We start from the raw sequence: 19,910 nt of genomic DNA, 5'->3' as shown, positions 1-19,910 counted from the left end.
AGTGTTTCGTAAGAGAGATCCACCACTGGCATTACCTTTAGTACTCCAATGACAGCTGGTGGGTAGCTAAGTCCAACCATATTGGATGTCCGTCTGTACATTCTGTCAAGATAAAACAAATTAATTACACACATGACAGAGTTCTCTTCAGAATACATCGTTTTTACCCAGGCCAAACAAATGGCCTTTCTTCCTTTATTCCCACTGGCATCAATTTCTATGCCAAAATGTTCCCTTCAGACCCAGAGATAGCTTCACGCAAAAGAGCTCTCTGCAGAACTACTGCCATATGTTGTGCTTTGATGAAGGTATGCATTTACTTAAAATGTTTACAGCCAGAATATAGGCTGCCTGTACTGCTTCGCCACTGCCACCATTTCATGCCTTGCACACGTCGGTTTGAATCTGCAAAACCACCACCAGCCCAACCTGCACAAATTTCCTTTATTATGAAGGTACACAATGACCCCATGACATTTTCGTGCTCAGAAGGCAGAGCACTGGCTCTGTTCTTGTCCTCCACATGGAACAAGATCCCGCAGGATGTTGCCTATACAAAACAGCTGTAGCCAATGTAAAAGATCCCAACCACACGTGGAAGAGGATCATTGGATCAGGATGATCCAGTATGCTCACTTGGAAGCGCTGACATCACTTCGACTTACTTAGGACCCTCGTACCTACGGGACCACCTCTCCCGGTATGCACCACGGAGAGGCTCAAGGTCCATAAATAGCAACACCCTAGTGGTCCCGGGCCCTAAGGAAGTTAGATTGGCTTCAACCAGAGCCAGGGCCTTTTCAACTCTGGCTCCGGTCTGGTGGAACGCTCTGCCTCATGAGACCAGGGCCCTGCAGGATCTGATTTCTTTCCACAGGGCCTGTAAGACAGAGTTGTTCTGCCTGGCCTTTGGCTTGGAGCCAATTTGACCCCCCCCCCTTTATTTTTTATTTTTCCTTTCTCCTCCTGTGATTGCGCTGCATTTTAATATTTTAATGTTTCAATATTTTAATGTTGTATTTTAATCTTGTTTTTAAGTTGTATTCATTCAACTTGTTTTTATTATTGCTTGTTAGCTGCCCTGAGCCTGGCCTTGGCTGGGGAGGGCGGGGTATAAATAAAAATTATTATTATTATTATTACTTCAAAGTAAATGTGTGTTGTTATTTCAATGGCAAGGTTAGACAAAGTTGTCTTTACAGTTAATGCTTCAATGCAAAACACTGCCACAGCTTTCCTGCCACCCCAAACATAATTGCAAAATGCACCATTCTGTGTTATCAAAATAGCAACCTTGGATCCTGTTTCCTCTCAGACATCATTAGCCCAAGATGCAATTCATCTCAAAGTGATGCAAATACTAAAACTGGTTAACTGAAATGATTCAGGGTTGTTATGGTATCATAAGTGCTAGCCATTTCTGAATTATTGTGATCAGAAGGCCCTCGGAGACAGAGGGCCCTCATATTTGGATTTAGAGATGGAGAAAGTGAAGTCGTGATTCTGGCCAATTCTTCAGAAGAACTATTGGGCCTTCATTGGTCGCTCACGTTTACCTACAAAGCTCCAATATCTATAAACTGCAACATCTGTCTATTCTTTGGTGCAGAGCGATCGCATCATCTGTTACCTCTCCACAAATATCCCAGCCTGAACTGCATGCACAATACTTCGGAATCGTGGCTTTTCCTCGCTCCTTTTCAGCATCATCCCCATTTGCCGTGTGAAAGTAGAAGCCAGCCAATCCCGTACTTCCGAGGGCACAGCATCTGACTGGATATCACTGAGTTCATCTTCCGTATCCAACAGACGCCTGTTGGGAGAGATACAGGGGAGATATGTTAAATAAAGATTTCCACAGAGACGGCATTTTTCTTGCAACGTTTCGCCTGTTTACAAGTTGTTGCACATGCCCAGCCCCTAACTAAATCTGCTGGTTTGTTGGTTGGTGGTTGTTTTCTTTCAGGTGAATTTAATGTAGAAAATAATTGACATTTAGTTATTTCTATAGACAACTGCAGAACCCCAGATTGTAAAGTAGCTCACTTCTGGAGTGTGAGAAAAACGAAGGAAGATCTCATAGAATCATAGAATCATAGAGTTGGAAGAGACCACAAGTGCCATCGAGTCCAACCCCCTGCCAAGCAGGAAACACCATCAGAGCACTCCTGACATATGGTTGTCAAGCCTCTGCTTAAAGACCTCCAAAGAAGGAGACTCCACCACACTCCTTGGCAGCAAATTCCACTGTCAAACAGCTCTTACTGTCAGGAAGTTCTTCCTAATGTTTAGGTGGAATCTTCTTTCTTGTAGTTTGGATCAATTGCTCCGTGTCCGCTTCTCTGGAGCAGCAGAAAACAACCTTTCTCCCTCCTCTATGTGACATCCTTTTATATATTTGAACATGGCTATCATATCACCCCTTAACCTCCTCTTCTCCAGGCTAAACATGCCCAGCTCCCTTAGCCGTTCCTCATAAGGCATCGTTTCCAGGCCTTTGACCATTTTGGTTGCCCTCCTCTGGACACGTTCCAGTTTGTCAGTGTCCTTCTTGAACTGTGGTGCCCAGAACTGGACACAGTACTCCAGGTGAGGTCTGAGCAGAGCAGAATACAGTGGCACTATTACTTCCCTTGATCTAGATGCTATACTCTTATTGATGCAGCCCAGAATTGCATTGGCTTTTTTAGCTGCCGCGTCACACTGTTGGCTCATGTCAACTTTGTGGTCAACCAAGACTCCTAGATCCTTTTCACATGTACTGCTCTCAAGCCAGGTGTCACCCATCTTGTATTTGTGCCTCTCATTTTTTTTGCCCAAGTGCAATACTTTACAGATCTTTGCAGGGTTATTCACAGTGCTTTTTCTGGGGGGACTCAGGGGTATGCAGACCCCTAAACATTTTGTGAATCTTTGTGTGACTCACACTAAACCCAAGAAATAGGATGAGGTATTAAGCTTGTTTACTTAAAAAAATAAATGATGAAAATAAAGCATTACTACACTGAAACAATCGTCTCACCTGGTTTCATCAATGTACACAGATTCAAGTACTGTAGCAGCATATTCCAAGTTCTTTTTCAAGTCAACAACAGAAGCCTCTCCTCTCTCTAGCTGCTTCACCAAAGATCGTAACCTAAGAGAAGAAAACAAGAATTTGATTAGCACAAATCCACATCTGGAATTCCAAAGGAGTTCAGATTAATATCCCCAAATCCTTAACTTTCTTTCACCATCCTCTTAACAGAATATGAGGGCTGTGAGTATATGATGGTTACAACCCATAAAAGGGGACTGAGCTATACAGCTGCAAATAACTTTTGTTTTGTAAAGTGCATTATACAAATCTGACACTAGATGGCAACAGTGAGTTATGGCAAATTCTATATATTTTTAAAAATGTTTTTTTAAAAGCATTTTTACAGCGTTTTTTTACATTTGTGTAGATTCCACCAGGGTGTTGTTATCTAGGCTACTGCAGAAGACAGACTGAACAGTTTGGATTAATCTACCATCTTATATATTCCTAGCTCCCTGGTAGAGAGCTGCCTTTCATAAAAGCATTTCCATTCTCCCAATATGGCTTTTTAACAGAAAGTGCAGGCATGAAGGATGTTTTGTATCATCAAACAGTGTTGAAATTCTAAAAGGAGGGACAGGAAGATTTTGAACATCTTAGTTTCAACACAGCATTCCAGGAGAATGCAATCTCTAGCAGAGTTTATTTAATACAGAGAATTCTGTTCAACATGTATAGAGTTAACTAGTTGTAAAGACTAGTTATAAAAAGATGCCTCTCCAGGTTTGCCAAATAGTCGTGTAAGCAATTTGCTTTTCTAATTGGAACACTTTTCACTGCATTGGGCACAACTTTGCATTGTCTCCTAGCTTTCGGAAGCAGATGTGGGGGCATGAAAAAGGGACCTCCGGGATCCTGATGTAGACATGAAACTTCTCCCCACAGCTCTGTGGATCCTGCCCTTTATTGATTTTGCTTAAGAATGAATACACTGGATCTTAAAATGCATGAAATGTAGCATGGGCAAAGTGAAGGAATAATAGAGACTCTTACGTTTGTATTATGTGCCTTTGATCCAATTCGCTAAACATAACCCTGCACATTTGTTCTGCAGTGTTCAAACATCCATATACAATTCAGGCAGAATGAATAGCTCTAACACTGCAGCGCTAGCATCCATCATACAATATTAGATGTGGCACACAGTCCATCCATCATCTGGCAAACGAAGAGGGCTTTCGGAATAGAACCGTGTGATTCACATACACAAAAAAATGTTGTTGCACTTGTCTGTCATTTGTTATTTATAACTTATCTGGTAGAGGTGCTGGAAGTGGCCACGTGCCTTCAGTGAAAGAGAGTCGGCTGCCATTGTCTCTTTTGTGTGATCAATGCTTTTAAAGCATGAGTGAAGCCGCTCAGAATAAATCATAGAATTTCGTGCCTGCAGTTCTTTCAAATGACCGCAACAAGTCTTTACTGTGTTTCAGCTTGGTCTGGCAAATGGGCGCAGACGCACTGTGGTTTAGCAAAAGTTCAGGCTCACTAGTGATTGAAGGCCTGCAAAGGCCTAGGTGTTGGTATGTCCTTTTCCTTATATCTGCTTCCTGAATTTACTTCCAGAGAGTTTTATAAACACACGTTTCTTTTAGTGTTACAAGGGACCGTGATAAGCAAGGCGTTCAGTGCTAAGGCAAAACATGCCTAAGCATGGTTGGGAATTCGAGCATGCACCAAAAGTATCTAACAGAAAAATGAATGAATGGTACCCAACAGAAAAACTCCAATGAAAATAATGACCAACTCAAGCCCAAAGATGGATGCAACCCTTTATCTCTACGTTGCAGGAGTACGGTGCCTGGCAGATTTCCAGGCTGCAATTTGTCGCAAAATCCCTCAAGATATTTGAAAGCAAGTTTCCAACCATCATGTCCTGTGTCTTTTGAAGCAGTATGAAATGGCTGTGTAACAATATTATTTTAAAGCCCCTTTTTAAAAAAGTATGTCGCTGTATTTCTGCAGTAGAAAATATTTCTTTACACACACACACAAATTACAGCTACCATATATCTCATAAATAGCATGTAATACATCAATATTACAACACATATTTCCTTCCACTTTCAGCGGCGAAAATGCACTGAACAACTTCTGAACAACATACTGCATGTAAGGTGCATGGACACCTGTTTTGGCCTCAATATTATGGAAATATGGGAAGAAGACAGAATATCCTTGTGATGGAATTGTGTCCCTCACTATAGTAATAAGGTTTCCACTGGGGATGATGATTCACTATGGAACTGGCTCCTTATATCTGTGGTGCAAGATTGCAAAACGCAGACACCATGTGCTGTGCCAAATATGGCATTCCCACCTAGCTTATTCCATTAAGTCTGGTTCTCTATAGTCTCCACTCATTGATCTCTTGTATCCAATCATGGGGAAAAGAGAGAAGAAAAGGGATCTGGGCAGAATCCAGCTGGACTGCAGGAATACATGATAGGCCTGCCAGCTGCCAAAGTCTTACTGTTAGCAGGCAAGCCCAACATTTGGCAACCCAAGATACAGAAAGCAGCAAAGTTGTCCCTAGTGAAAATTGGAAAGCCTAGCGCATGCCTCCCTGCTCAGGATAACAACTAAATCCAGTTTTCATATTCTTCTGAGTGACATATGTTCTTATTCACACTAATGAGCTCCAAAGCCCATTTGTTGCTTGAATCTAGAGGCACAAGCTATAAGGGTTGCATTAATTCGAAGCAGCAATACTAAGGTGGCTCCTGAATCTGGTGGAACTTCATTTCCCCTTATTCCCTCTGATATCTTCAGCTGATCTTTTCTTGATGGTTCCTGAACATCATTTTTCTGATCTTGCCATATTTCAACACGGGTATAACCTTTGCTGATATCCAGACGACCACATTTCTGTCTTTCATTCTGTCAAAATCCATGACACTGATACCACCTAACCATCTCAGGGCCGGTGATGTTCCCTGATGCCAGGCCATCGAATTCTTTGGTCTGTCAGGTTCATGTCCTCCCCCATGTTGTGTGACAGTGGGCACACATAAACAAGTCTGGTGGGATGTAAAAGTTCACCGATGTACACAGAGGCGTAGCTAGCTGCTCCAGCACCTGGAGGGGTGGGGGCGGGGCAGCATTCCACCCAGGGGGGCACCTGGTGAGCTGCCCATGGAGTCCGCCTGGCGGATGAAAGTCCCACACTGCTGTTTCTGGCAACACAGGGCCCCGAGTCCCCGCGTCACTTCCAGGAGAGACACGTAGCTCAGGTGCGCTGCAGGCCAGGCCCCACAGTAAGTGCTGTCCCCACGATGTACCATTTTGTCACCCCCTCAGGGATGACACCTGGGGCAGTCTGCACCCCCCCACACACCCCTTCCTATGCCTCTGGATGTACAAGTCATCAATTCTTTAGTTCTGTCAAAATTCATTACCCCTTCCACCCCTACCTCAACCCAGAATGTGGTTTTAGCCTGGGCACATCTAAAGATCCCAAATGTGTTTGTGCATGTGGTGCTGAACTAGATAAGCTTAACTTACATGCAAACATGCTTAACAATTGTTGCATTAAATGTCTATGGAAGGTAGTAGGCCAAAGGATTTATTTCTCAAAAGAGAGGGACTGGCACTCGTACAGGGAAGCAGGGCCGTCTTACCCATAGGCGCTAGGGGTGCAGGGCACCTGGGTGATGGGTTTTCAGGGGTGCCAGGCTGAGAGCCTGAGAGTTGACTCCGGGGAAGAGCCTATTAGGATATAGTTCCATTCCACCTTGAAAGGGTACAGGCATGACGTTTGTGTATCACATGCCTGTTTACTCCCAACACTGCTGGGAACGTCCGCTGTATGTTGCTTTTGCTAAGAGGCTGTTCTGCCGGACACGAAGGCAAGCAGTCTTCTTTGTTCCTGAACACACTGAATAAATGGTGTAAAAATGCTTGCACAACTCTCTCTGTCTGCATTTTTCGTTGTGGATGATTTATACCCTCTGCTGACAGAATGTGCACGGGTCTCGGAACGTACCTGAGGCTCATGTTGCTAATTGACTGATGCTGTTCCATGGGAGACCGGTGATCATCCAGAGCCACCTGGGGTCCCGCCTGATGCCTCCGTCTCCCCGGCAGTATCCCAACAGAGCCCACCCATCAGTTGGAGTGCCGCCGTGGGCTCTTCTGCTGCAGGCAGCTCTGCGCCATGAGTTTGGGGACGACCGAGCCAGTGAGACGCTGAGGTGGCCAGCCAGCTCCACCCTCCTTCGCACCTGGGACTGGGCAACCTTGGGGGGGGGGTGCCAGGCAGATCTTTGCACCCCAGTGCCACATATGCTTAAGACAGCCCTGCCTGGAAGGCAGATTGTTTTACCTAGAAGCTCTGCCTCTCCAGTCCTAGATGTTTGTGGGGAGACTATGAAAACCTTTATACATATTCATTAGCTCCATCAAGATGCTCCCCCTCCCGCTATGACCTAGACTTTTTTTTTTAAAGTTTAATATGGCCTTTTATTGCTGTATGCTTTTGATGGAGAATCTATCCCAAACACCAAGCTGAGTTTAGTGCTGGAAAATTCTAAAATCCTGTGCTTAAATCCTGTTACATCAGCTGGATCCAAACTGAAATACAGTATGAGAGCAGAGCAATATTTAGCCACATAAGATATGCCTATAGACCAAACATGACTGGGGAGGTGGGCATGGTTAAATTATGTGGGAATGTTAAAATTCCTTGGGTTTCTTCTTCAGCCTCTGTCACTCAGGGTTCTGTTTAAGTCCCCAGCCACCAGCTAAACCCAGCTTGCCGAAATTATGGGGAATGCATGCCTTACTCGTGAAACAAATCTTCTCATTGGGCAGTCGGATTGGCATGTGCTTCCACTTTTATTATTGGGAAAAGATGCTTCTCCTTCACAAAAGTGAAGGATAAGATTCCATATTTGCTCATCTTGACTAAACAGTTGAACGGCTGAGTTTTCATCTTGATGTTTGATGTCTTCCATGTTTGATACAAAGGTCACTCTCCTGTAGATAAACAGGCTGATGAGGGAGAACTCTTCATTGCCAATTCAGAATTCATGTAGCTTATCCAACAAAAATTTAAAGAACCATTTAATAACCCACCATTTGGAAGAATGAGCAAATCCTTCCCACAGACCTGATTTTCATTTATCTCTTGGGGGGACTTGTGTTTTTCTTTGTTGGCTTCATTTTTCTAACCCCAATAGGGGCTTGTGTTCTTCCTAAAAAAAATGGCTCCCACTTAGGAATGGATTCTTCTACTTTTGCCCAGTAAAGAGTCTCAAGATTAACAATGTCAGGGTGCAGAAGTAAGTGGTCTCTCGACTGTAGCTTTTCCCCTGCTGTTTTTATATCATTTAAAGGTGCTACATTTCTTTTACGAGCTGCATCAGCTTCTTGTATCTGCCATGTCTTCTCAGCTTCTTTGTCTCCTAGATGACTCTCCATCTGCTGAAGCAACACCATTCTCTGAGATGGTATCGCGATAACAGCTAGTCGAGCGGAACGGTTGTTGGGCGTCTCCTAACGGCAGCGATGGACTGAGAAGAAAAGTTAAGAGAGAGGGAGAGGAAAAGATTGTGGCTAGCTGTATTCGGGTCGCGATGGAGTGTGAAGCAAAGTCCGGTTCTTGCCCATTACAGTGAGAAAGGGAGAGAAGGGAGCACGAGGAGGGGCTGCGCTGGAGAAATTGCTGTTGGAATGTCTCCTTAACCGATGAAAAGTGGTAAAACTGAGGCATTAGTCATATGACGAAAGATGGCATCCTATTTAGCACAAGAAGTTCAACTTGCTAAAAGACATATGACCTAGACTTTCATGGTAACCTATTTAAATTCTGCTTCTGTAGTGTCTGCAGATGCCCCCTTCAAGCAGCACCTTCAAAATCAGCCCCTTGGCACAGCAACCAGTCACGACTTGCCAAGACCAGTTGCCTTCTGCCTGTCTGCTGAAGCCCAACAGTCTTCTGCAAAGCCAAGGTTATTTACATGTTATCAGCTACGGCGCTTGGGCAGCATACACTTTTGAATTGTACAGAAAAATAAGAATTCTACAGGAAAACAAGATGTATCCATTTCCACATCGTTGCACAGCGCATTCCCAGCAGTAACTAATTTGTGCTTTCTCAAACCCAGCCCACTTCATGCATGCAATTAACTGTATTTTTGTGGGGTGCCTATTAAATGTCATTAGTAAACATTATATTGTCACTTGCCGTGGGGTTGTAAATCAAGTCGCCATCTGTTTCATTTATTGCGCATGCTAGACCTGTAGATGCTAGATGCTTGCTGCTTAAGAAACAGTGCCAGAAATTTCTGACAACCTAGCGATGAAAATGTGCTCCAAAGATCAATAACAACAACAGGCAATTTTTCGGGGGAAAACAACAACAACACTGAATTCTGCCAAAACAGAAAGTGACAAAACACTCCAGTTCCGCTTTAAATTTTTAAAAAATCATATCAGATCATGAATATGAACAGAGATACCAGTTGATCACAAGCCTCATTCTCAGGTAGCAGAATGGTTCATCAGACTATGAAGGCCCAAACTTACTGTTTGTGGTCATATATTTTTTCATGCACAGAATCAGGGACTCTTTCCAACTAAGCCACAAGCTAGAGAATTGGGAATTGGCTTCCTTGTTGCTACTATAGCTTACTTATGCAAGTAGAAAAATATTAAATTCAAAAGCCTGTTCATGAGATCAATGCCAAAATAAACCTAAGGCTGAATTAATGCAGCACTGTGACATTCTCTAGCTCAGCCTTTCTCAACCCTGGGTCCCAAGATGTTGGTGGACTACAACTCCCATCATCCCCTGACCACTGTAAATGATGGGAGTTGTAGTCCAACATCATCTGGGGACCCAAAGATTGAGAAAAGCTGCTCTAACTCTACCCAGCATTTCATTATGCCCATGTTGATGGACCTCAGCTTGGATGTTCCAAGACCTCTTAGGGACTGTGCTTTGGGTCTGAGTCTGGACTGTGTTTCCTGACTGTTGAACTTTGGGACTTGACATACTGCATACAGCAGTGGGAGTTGCCGCCAGGAAGGTTGGGGGTACAGGCAGTGCCAGATTTAACCCTGTGGAGGCCCCTAGACTGTCAAAATCTCTGGGGCATATGTTCTAGCAGGATAACATGGAACTAAGAAAGCTTCATTCTGATTTTATTTCAAGATCAAATCAATATAATTTTGATCCGTTATTGCAGGGCCTCAGAAGGCATGGTGCCCATAGGCTGGTGCCTTCTCTGCCTATTTGGTAATCTGGCACTGGGTACATGAAACCGAGGCAGTGGAATTTCTCGAGTGTTCATAAACCCCCTTAGATTTTTTTGAGTATTTTCTGGGCACTGTCACAAATTGTACTTTTGGCATTCCACTGGCATTTGACTTTCCTGTTGACATCGCCTTTTCTCTTTGCACATCGTTGATTTGACAAAATGGATTCCAGTCCATGAAAATGTCTGCCATGTTAAGCTGTCAACAAGGCTCTCTTGTGTTTGTTTGTTCTCCCCCCCAAAAAAAACAACAACTATGAACCGTTCCAGCCACATAGCCATTCCAGCATGGCGAACCCAATTAACCTCACTTTGAACACAACCTGTTACTCTGCAATTAGAACAAAATCAAAGATTCAACTTTGCTTTTAAAAGAACTTACAGAAACTGAACATCTTGTATTTGAAAGCGCTTAACCTATTCTTTCATTGGGGAGTCTGGATTGTGGTGATGAGATCTTGTGTAGGAAGTCGAGAGTAAGCAGAGATTCTGTCTCATAATATTAAAAGCAGGACTCATCTAATAAACCTGAAAGTTAGGAAATTCAGGACAGGCAAAGGGGAATATTTATTCGCACAATGCCAAGTTTATGGAAGTTATAGTAATGGCCACCAACCTGGACAACTTTATAAAGGAATTAACAAATTAGGCATGGTGGCTATATTACCCCAGAATATCAGAGGCAGTATAATAATAATAATAATAATAATAATAATAATAATAATAATAATTTATTATTTGTACCCCGCCCATCTGGCTGGGTTTCCCCAGCCACTCTGGGCGGCTTCCACAGAGACAAAAAATACACTAAAATGTCACACATTAAAAACTTCCCTGAACAGGGCTGTCTTAAGATGTCTTCTGAATGTCAGGTAGTTGTTTATCACTTTGACATCTGATGGGAGGGCGTTCCACAGGGTAGGCGCCACTACCGAGAAGGCCCTCTGCCTGGTTCCCTGTAGCTTTGCTTCTCGCAGTGAGGGAATCATAGTTGTCAAGTCTCCCTTATTTGAAGGGACAGTCCCTTATTCCAGTGCCATGTCCTGCTGCTGTCCCTTATTGAAGGATGTCCCTTAAATGTCCCTTAAATGGTGCCCCTTAAATTTCAAATGAAGCAGCTCCACTCCCTCCCTCCCTGCCGGCCAGGGAGGAGGAAGGCTCCAACTGTGTTGCTTGGCTGTGTTGCTCACCCAATAAGAAGTCTAAGAACGACTGGGGAGTGGAGCTTGCATGCCTTGTGTGTGGCTAGTTAATGCAAGCTGAGGAGTTTTTTGAATGCTGGATGCCATTTTGTTGCACGTGCTGCTGCAAACTTTGCAGTGCAAAGCCAGGCGAGGGAGCCATCTTAAGTTGAGGCTGCATAGGCCTTGTGGTGCATGTGATTCAGATTCTATTCAGTTGAACCTCTGGTTACAAAGTTGGTTGGACAGTGTTCTCGAAGCTACCCAGCATGAGTTTGACCAGACTGCAGGAGGACAGGAAGACTGGAGTGCCTGGAACAGGTGAGGCTGCAGGTCCCTTATTTTGGCTGCTGGTCCCTTATTTTCAAATCTGTAAGTTGACAGCTATGGAGGGAACCACCAGAAGGCCCTCGGCGCTGGACCTCAGCGTCCGGGCAGAACGATGGGGGTGGAGACGCTCCTTCATGTCCTTCATACTAGTATGTCTCTATATACTAGTAGCTGGGGATCCTAAGAACATAGGAAGCCCAATACCGTCCACAATGACAGGAAGCAGCTATCTAGGATTTCAGACAGGAGTCTCTCTCAACCCTACCTGGAGAGGCCAGGTATGAATGAAGAAAGGCAGAAAATATTATGCCGAGGACTTTGGGGGTTTTCTGATATCGGCAGGTATGCGCAAGATTCTAATTATTTTAATGAAAGCATGCCAGCGGTATTAATGAAGCAGAAGATTATCTTGCACAGATAACACAACATGCCAGGCACTTTCCACAGATTCTTTCCCCCAGCTTCTAACATTCCATTTTCAAAGATAATCAACTTCCCCGCATCTAGCTTTCATCTTTGCTTCTTCCCATAAAATGACAACACCAATGAATATTTCAGCCGCCTGGCATTTCAGACTGCCATAAATTGTTTACGGGGGGTGGGGGAACAGTAACAGAAAATAAGTCACTATATTTGCGGCTTGTTAGTGCCTACATTTTCCTTGCATTATTGAGCTTTGTTCATAACATCCTGCGGAAAACGGACGCTTTCGTAGGGACCCAGGCCTTGCTACGGGACGTACACCAGCCTAGCGTTTCACAAAAAAAGAAAAACTACTGGTGTGTATGGCAGTTTTCTTCTTTTTCCACCACCTGCATGGTAGCATACAAGCTATCCATGATATCGCATAGACCCAAGACCAGATATCCAGCAGGGCATTTCAGAAGCAAGGGTGTCGTGAGATCCAGTCAGACAATGACAAGGATTTTGGGGGAACCAAACTGTGAAGTATCTTTTTTGAAAGAGGTTCTGCAAGCTGAGATCCCAGTGCAAAAGTGGCTCTGCCTAACTGAAGCTGCTTCTGTAACCCCCCCAAATGTTTAATTTGATAAATGAAAACAACGAAGAATGAGGCAGAAAGTTGCAGCTTCCACGGTATTCAGTTCACTCTTAAACAGTAGCACGTTTTACAGCAATATTTACCTCAGTCCAATTAGCCTGATATAGTACCCTAAGCAACTGCAAGGTGCTTTTTGTTGAATGGAGACTGAATTTGCGCCTCGAGGTATAAATATTTGAAGGAAGCAGAAGCAAATTTGCAACGATTGTTGGCAGGCTCCTGCCTTCATAAGGCTGGCTGGGGATAGAAAATCAATAGTCGTAGCAAAGGCCGGATGGATTCTGTGAGGTACTTCATATGTTTTCTTGCCTCATCTGTGCAGTTTTATTTTAAAACAAACCATGTTTAACTTCTGCACAATGCTGCAAGGGGAAGCGACTTAAAAACTTGCAGCCATTCAGCTTTAAGAATGTGCCGAAAATGTAGTCGGGGTGGGGGAAATTGTCCTTCTTGAAAATATATCTCACAAACTAAATATTGAGGTGCCACCAGTATATGCAAATGTGTGTCTCATTTAAGACTACAGTGGTACCTCGGGTTAAGTACTTAATTCGTTCTGGAGGTCCGTTCTTAACCTGAAACTGTTCTTAACCTGAAGCACCACTTTAGCTAAAGGGGCCTCGTGCTGCTGCCGCCACACCACCGGAGCCTGGTTTCTGTTCTTATCCTGAAGCACTATTTCTGGGTTAGCAGAGTCTGTAACCTGAAGTGTATGTAACCCGAGGTACCACTGTACTTAATTCATTCCGAAGGTCCGTTCTTAACCTGAAGCACCACTTCAGCTAATGGGGCCTCCTGCTGCCGCCGCAGCACAATTTCTGTTCTCATCCTGAAGCAAAGTTCTTAACCTGAGGTAATATTTCTGGGTTAGCAGAGTCTGTAACCTGAAGTGTATGTAACCTGAAGCGTATGTAACCCGAGGTACCACTGTATATAGAAACTTTATTCTCAATACTGATGGAACTCATGGGAGGAGAATACTTTTATTTGTATATATCTTTATAATTTGTGAAGGAAACCTTTGTATGAGTTAATATTTCACTATCTCTTTGGAGCTGCGCTCTATTTTTGTCCTTCTGTCCTTCCAGGCTGGGAAAATTTATGGTTTGCATTTTTTATTTTCTGTTTTCTTTGTGTGCGGGGGGTGGGGGTGGGGGGTGTTTGTTTTATGTTCACACTTTTCTCTTTTTGGGGTATCAAATCAATAAAAACTTTTAAGAAAGGAAGGAAGGAAGAAAAATCTCTTTTCTCTTAAGGAAAACAAATACAGTTTTTGGAAGAGGGGAATAAGTGAACTGCAAAGTCCTCTTGGACTGCAAAGACTGGAACGGGTTGCCTCCTCTAATACTAACCAGCTATGGCCATTGGCCATATTTGTTTCGATATATAACTAGGAGGACACAGAGACCACTGTAAAACAAAGTTAGGTGTATTTGATTTTAGTGGATCGTACTGGACTGTAGCCCAAATATTTGATTTCTCAATTTAAAGGACAGTAAAATGCCTTCTTGGGAGAAGGGTAATGACAGGCCTAGACAGCATCTTGAGAAGTAGAGACATCACCTTGCCAACAAAGGTTCTTATAGTTAAAGCTATGGTTTTCCCAGTAGTGATATATGGAAGTGAGAGCTGGACCATAAAGAAGGCTGACCGCTGAAGAATTGATGCTTTTGAATTATGGTGCTGGAGGAGACTCTTGAGAGTCCCATGGACTGCAAGAAGATCAAACCTCTCCATACTGAAGGAAATCAACCCTGAGTGCTCACTGGAAGGACAGATTGTGAAGCTGAGGCTCCAGTACTTTGGCCACCTCATGAGAAGAGAAGACTCCCTGGAGAAGACCCTGATGTTGGGAAAGATGGAGGGCACAAGGAGAAGGGGACGACAGAGGACGAGATGGTTGGATAGTGTTTTCGAGGTTACCTGCATGAGTTTGACCAAACTGCGGGAGGCAGTGGAGGACAGAGGTGCCTGGCGTTCTCTGGTCCATGGGGACACGACTAAACGACTAAACAACAACAACAAAATGCCTTAGGCTGCAATCCTTCACACACTGAAATTGGAAGCAAGATCCACTGAAATAATGGAAATGTATAAATGGTATGTGTGTTGCAAAACACAGCTGTAATGCTACGCACATTTGCTAGGCAAGGTAAATCCTATTAAGTTCAATGGCATTTACTAAGTAATGGAGAATTATATCAACAGGACGCAGCACCCTCGTTTTTCCAAAGTGTTTGATGCAGTGTTGGAGAAAATGACTTGAAACAACAGGATCAGCCAAGGAAGGCATCAAGTACCCATACCATCCTTATTTGGTCTAAGATGCCAATGCGTCCATTTATAACGCCCCTTGACTCCCAGAAGGAAAGAAACCTTCCCTTGCTCACTTGCCCCCATGATACCATACTACTACTACTACTACTAATTTATTATTTGTACCCCACCCATCTGGCTTCCAACAAAGATTAAAAATACAGTGGTACCTCGGGTTACATACGCTTCAGGTTACACACTCCGCTAACACAGAAATATTACCTCGGGTTAAGAACTTTGCTTCAGGATGAGAACAGAAATCCTGCGGCGCGGCGGCAGCAGGAGGCCCCATTAGCTAAAGTGGTGCTTCAGGTTAAGAACAGTTTCAGGTTAAGAACGGACCTCCGGAACGAATTAAGTACTTAACCCAAGGTAGCACTGTACATTAAAATGTCACACATTAAAAACTTCCCTAAACAGGGTTGCCTTCAGATGTCTTCTAAATGTTAGGTAGTTGTTTATCTCTTTGACATCTGATGGGAGGGTGTTCCACAGGGCAGGTGCCACCACCAAGAAGGCCCTCTGCCTGGTTCCCTGTAGCTTTGCTTCTCGCAGTGAGGGAACCACCAGAAGGCCCTCGGAGCTGGACCTCAGTGTCTGGGCAGAACAATGGGGGTAGAGACGCTCCTTCAGGTATACTAGGCCAAGGCCATTTAGGGCTTTAAAGGTCAACACAGCCCACAAAGCCCTCAGTGAACTGTCAGCCACCACCTTGAAAGCAGAAGGTGGTGACTTCCACTGGCTAGCAATCACTCAGCCAATGGGAGGCGAGCTCTGTCTCCTTCTGATCACTTTGGACATTAAGGTGGCAGTTGACATGGCTGTTGCATGGGAGGCCAGGGAGAGAGCTACCGGGGTGATTGCTTTCTTGAAGGCAGTACAGTGGCACCTTGGTTCTCAAACTTAATCCGTTTGGAAGTCCATTCCAAAACCAAGGCGTGCTTTCCCATAGAAAGTAATGCAAAACGGATTAATTCGTTCCAGACTTTTAAAAACAACCCCTAAAACAGCAATTTAACGTGAATTTTACTCTCTAACGAGACCAATGATCCATAAAATGAAAGCAATAATCAATGTACTGTACTATAAAATAAATAAGACAGTATTGTAGATGATGAAAATTAAATTTATTTATTTATTTATTTCTTACCTGCACTAATGATAGTCATTGTTTGGAGGGGGGGCTTTATCCATTTCTGCAGTCACACAATCAATCAATCAATCAATCAGCTGAACAGCCCCCAAAACAAATTAACCGAAAAAGCCTCAAAAACACAAACTAAATAGCAAAACCAAAAGCGCCAAATACAGTGGTACCTTGGTTCTCAAACTTAATCCGTTCCGGAAGTCTGTTTGACTTCCGAAATGTTCAAAAACCAAGGCATGGCTTCTGATTGGTGCAGGAGCCCCAGAAACAATCGTCAACAGATGTTTGGCTTCCGAAAAACGTTTGAAAACTGGAACACACACTTCCTGGTTTTCGGTGTTTGTGAACCAAGGCGTTTGAGAACCAAGATACCATTGTAGTGCAACGGGTAGACTGGGCAGTCTTATCTAGAATCCTCCCACATCAGTTTTTCATGTTGGCCCTCCTGCAGCTTCCACCCATGGTTTATACTAAGAACTTGGGGTGCAGTTGGGGGCTCAGCTATACAAGGCCTTACCAACTGTGTCTACTGCATGTAGCAATAAATCTGCCCCTGCTCCTGGTACCACAGAATGGCGCCATCCACCTAACCGACTTGTCCCAGACCAGCACAAAATCCCACCCACCCAGGAGAAACTTGCCATCTGGCAAATGAATTTGCAACCCAATGTTGCATTACTACATATCCAAAGAATTGCAGATGGTGACAGCTGCCACGAAATTAAGAGACGCCTGCTTCTTGGGAGGAAAGCAATGACAAACCTAGACAGCATCTTAAAAAGTAGAGACATCACCTTGCCAACAAAGGTCCGTATAGTAAAAGCTATGGTTTTCCCAGTAGTGATGTATGGAAGTGAGAGCTGGACCATAAAGAAGGCTGATCGCAGAAGAATTGATGCTTTTGAATTATGGTGCTGGAGGAGACTCTTCAGAGTCCCATGGACTGCAAGAAGATCAAACCTCTCCATACTGAAGGAAATCAGCCCTGAGTGCTCACTGGAAGGACAGATCCTGAAGCTGAGGCTCCAATACTTTGGCCACCTCATGAGAAGAGAAGACTCCCTGGAAAAGACCCTGATGTTGGGAAAGATGGAGGGCACAAGGAGAAGGGGACGACAGAGGATGAGATGGTTGGACAGTGTCTTCGAAGCTACAAACATGAGTCTGACCAAACTGTGGGAGGCAGTGGAAGACACAAGTGCCTGGCGTGCTCTGGTCCATGGGGTCACGAAGAGTCGAACATGACTAAACAACTAAACAACAAATTGTTATTATTATTATTATTATTATTAAGTCATTGAACAATGACCCCTGCAAACAAAACATTGCTCCTTGTTCTGCCAGCAAATATTCAACAAGATAAGTTGCTATTAGCATCGGTGGCCAGCTATATCAAATTACTCTTAATATATGAGTGTTATTATCAAATAAGATGGCATCTGCTTACTTGCAGAGAAAAGTAAGGGCAGATTAAGAGATGTGTGAATTAAATTTGCCCTGGTGGCATATCTAACATGGAAATTATCCATGGACTCTGCTTAACTGTGAAAGGAGGAGGGGTGAATCAACCCAATAAATTTTAGTACTGTACATTTCCGATTTTCGGCAACTGACATGAAGGGCGGTGCGACATTTCTTTGCCATGCCAACAAACGCTAGTATAGAAAATAATGCAAGCTATGCATATCTTTCTGACTCAATTGCCATGACAAATATTGATAGGGACGCAGGTGGCGCTGTGGGTTAAACCACAGAGCCTAGGGCTTGCTGATCAGAAGATCGGCGGTTCGAATCCCCGCGACGGGGTGAGCTCCTGTTGCTCGGTCCCCGCTCCTGCCAACCTAGCAATTCGAAAGCACGTCAAAGTGCAAGTAGATAAATAGGCACCGCTCCGGCGGGAAGGTAAACGGCGTTTCCGTGCGCTGTTTTGGTTCGCCAGAAGCGGCTTAGTCATGTTGGCCACATGACCTGGAAGCTGTACGCCGGTTCCCTCGGCCAATAAAGCAAGATGTGCACCGCAACCCGAGAGTCAGTTATGACTGGACCTAATGGTCAGGGGTCCCTTTACCTTTTATGCATATCTTTCTGACTCAACTGCCATGACAAATATTGTTGCTGCTGTTGATCACCTCCATTTCTGTTAAGATCCCAGAGCAGCTTACAAACATGAAAACTATAAAATATCAATACAGCAGATAGACCTCAACAAATCCATTTCCCCCAGAAGTCCGGGAGAAAGAAGTGCATTTTAAAGCAGTGCCAAAAACCAGATAATGACAGCACAAACTCAAAAGCTTCCACTCCTTTTTCTCTAACCAAGAAGGTATCAGTTGTCCTTTTGGATATAGATCTGTCACATAGCGCACAGTTTATTACTGGAACTCGGTCAGGCCAGGCTACTACTGGAAGCAGATTCCGGAAGCAGATCCACCTATGCATCTGACAAATAAAAATATGTATGTAGAGTTGGATAGCCATGATAATACAAAATGCAGTGCAAAATAAAGACTTGACAGCTGCTTTCCCCAGGAAAAGAAGGGAATGGAATTGGAGTGGCTTGGCTCTCATCCTGCTCTGTCCGAAAAATGCTGAATGCTGAGCTTCATACTCCACAGAAGAGATTGAAGGGAACATAACGTCTGAACGTTGCCGAATGAACTAAGAATCGACACTGGTTCATACTGCAGCTGCTGAACAGTCCAGTTTGGTTCAGAAGCCTGTAACAGTTACTGGTTCTGGGCACTTTTGCAGGAGCCCACAGAAAGCTGCCTTTCAGGCTCCCAGCACCTCCCTCTGGCAATGCATAGTTTCTTCTGGATGCAAATAACAAGGAATGTACACCAGTGACCTGAAACAATCGCTGGCAGAGGCTTCAGAACTTGAAGCAGAGGCTTCAGCTTATACTAGTGAATAAAGTTCTGAAAATGGACAAGAAATACTTCTAAAATCCTGCAAAGCCATAAACTTTGATCTGGTAATGGTAAATGGATGTTGGAAGATGAAAAAGATGAGAATTTGCAGGCACCCAGCTCATTAACTATTTTTTTCTATTTCAGCAGGCATTTTAAAGACGTTCTCTGTGTTTATGATTAATTTTCATTTATTTTAGCCAACAGGTTTCTAAAAATCTCTATGTATGCTGCTTAGAAATTCTGGGGGATAAAGCAAATAAACAATGTTGATTGACACAATTATAACAACACAAATTATTATATGATGTTATATTATATTTTTCTTATTGACTTTATTTTCCAGCTTTTCTCTAAAGAACTGATTTGACGAATTGCTAACTGATGATTTGAACCAGGGTCTTTCTGGTCCTAGTCCTTTATTCTAACCAATACTTTGGTTTGGTTTGTCCTTCTAAACACTGCTTTTTTTTCATCAGAAGAAGTAGCCAAACACAGAGCTTTTTTTCTGGCAGGTTGAAGGGGTACACATACCCCTAAACATTTTATGATTCTAAGTCTGGCCTCATTCAGGTCATTTCAATAGGAGTAGGAAAATGAGAGTACCCCTAAACATTAGTTTTTTTAGAAAA

General features: G+C 43.7%; 1 protein-coding gene and 1 long non-coding RNA gene across 6 annotated transcripts in view; both read right to left on the bottom strand.

Annotated features, from left to right (window-relative positions):
- Positions 1-19,910, bottom strand: part of PDE1C (phosphodiesterase 1C) — a 271,452-nt gene that overhangs the window by 65,362 nt on the left and 186,180 nt on the right. For all 5 annotated transcript variants that reach the window (XR_014173167.1, XR_014173168.1, XR_014173169.1 and 2 more), the window contains 3 exons: positions 3,023-3,136; positions 1,631-1,813; positions 36-102 (listed from right to left, as the gene is read on the bottom strand). Coding sequence is in view for 2 of the 5 variants with exons in the window: in XM_081931097.1 (XP_081787223.1) it covers positions 36-102; positions 1,631-1,813; positions 3,023-3,136 (364 nt within the window). In the remaining 3 variants the exon portion in view is untranslated. The remainder of the gene's footprint in view (positions 1-35; positions 103-1,630; positions 1,814-3,022; positions 3,137-19,910) is intronic.
- LOC309353675 lies at positions 7,549-8,524 on the bottom strand. Its single transcript, XR_014161994.1, has 2 exons — positions 8,153-8,524; positions 7,549-8,053 (listed from the first exon to the last, which is right to left on the bottom strand). It is a non-coding gene; the product is annotated as an uncharacterized lncRNA (long non-coding RNA).

Source organism: Podarcis melisellensis (assembly GCF_964234715.1).
Source record: "Podarcis melisellensis genome assembly, chromosome: 12".
NCBI classification, from domain to species: domain Eukaryota; kingdom Metazoa; phylum Chordata; class Lepidosauria; order Squamata; family Lacertidae; genus Podarcis; species Podarcis melisellensis.
The sequence above is the reverse complement of the archived record's forward strand: the minus strand, read 5'-3'. Positions and strand labels throughout refer to the sequence as shown.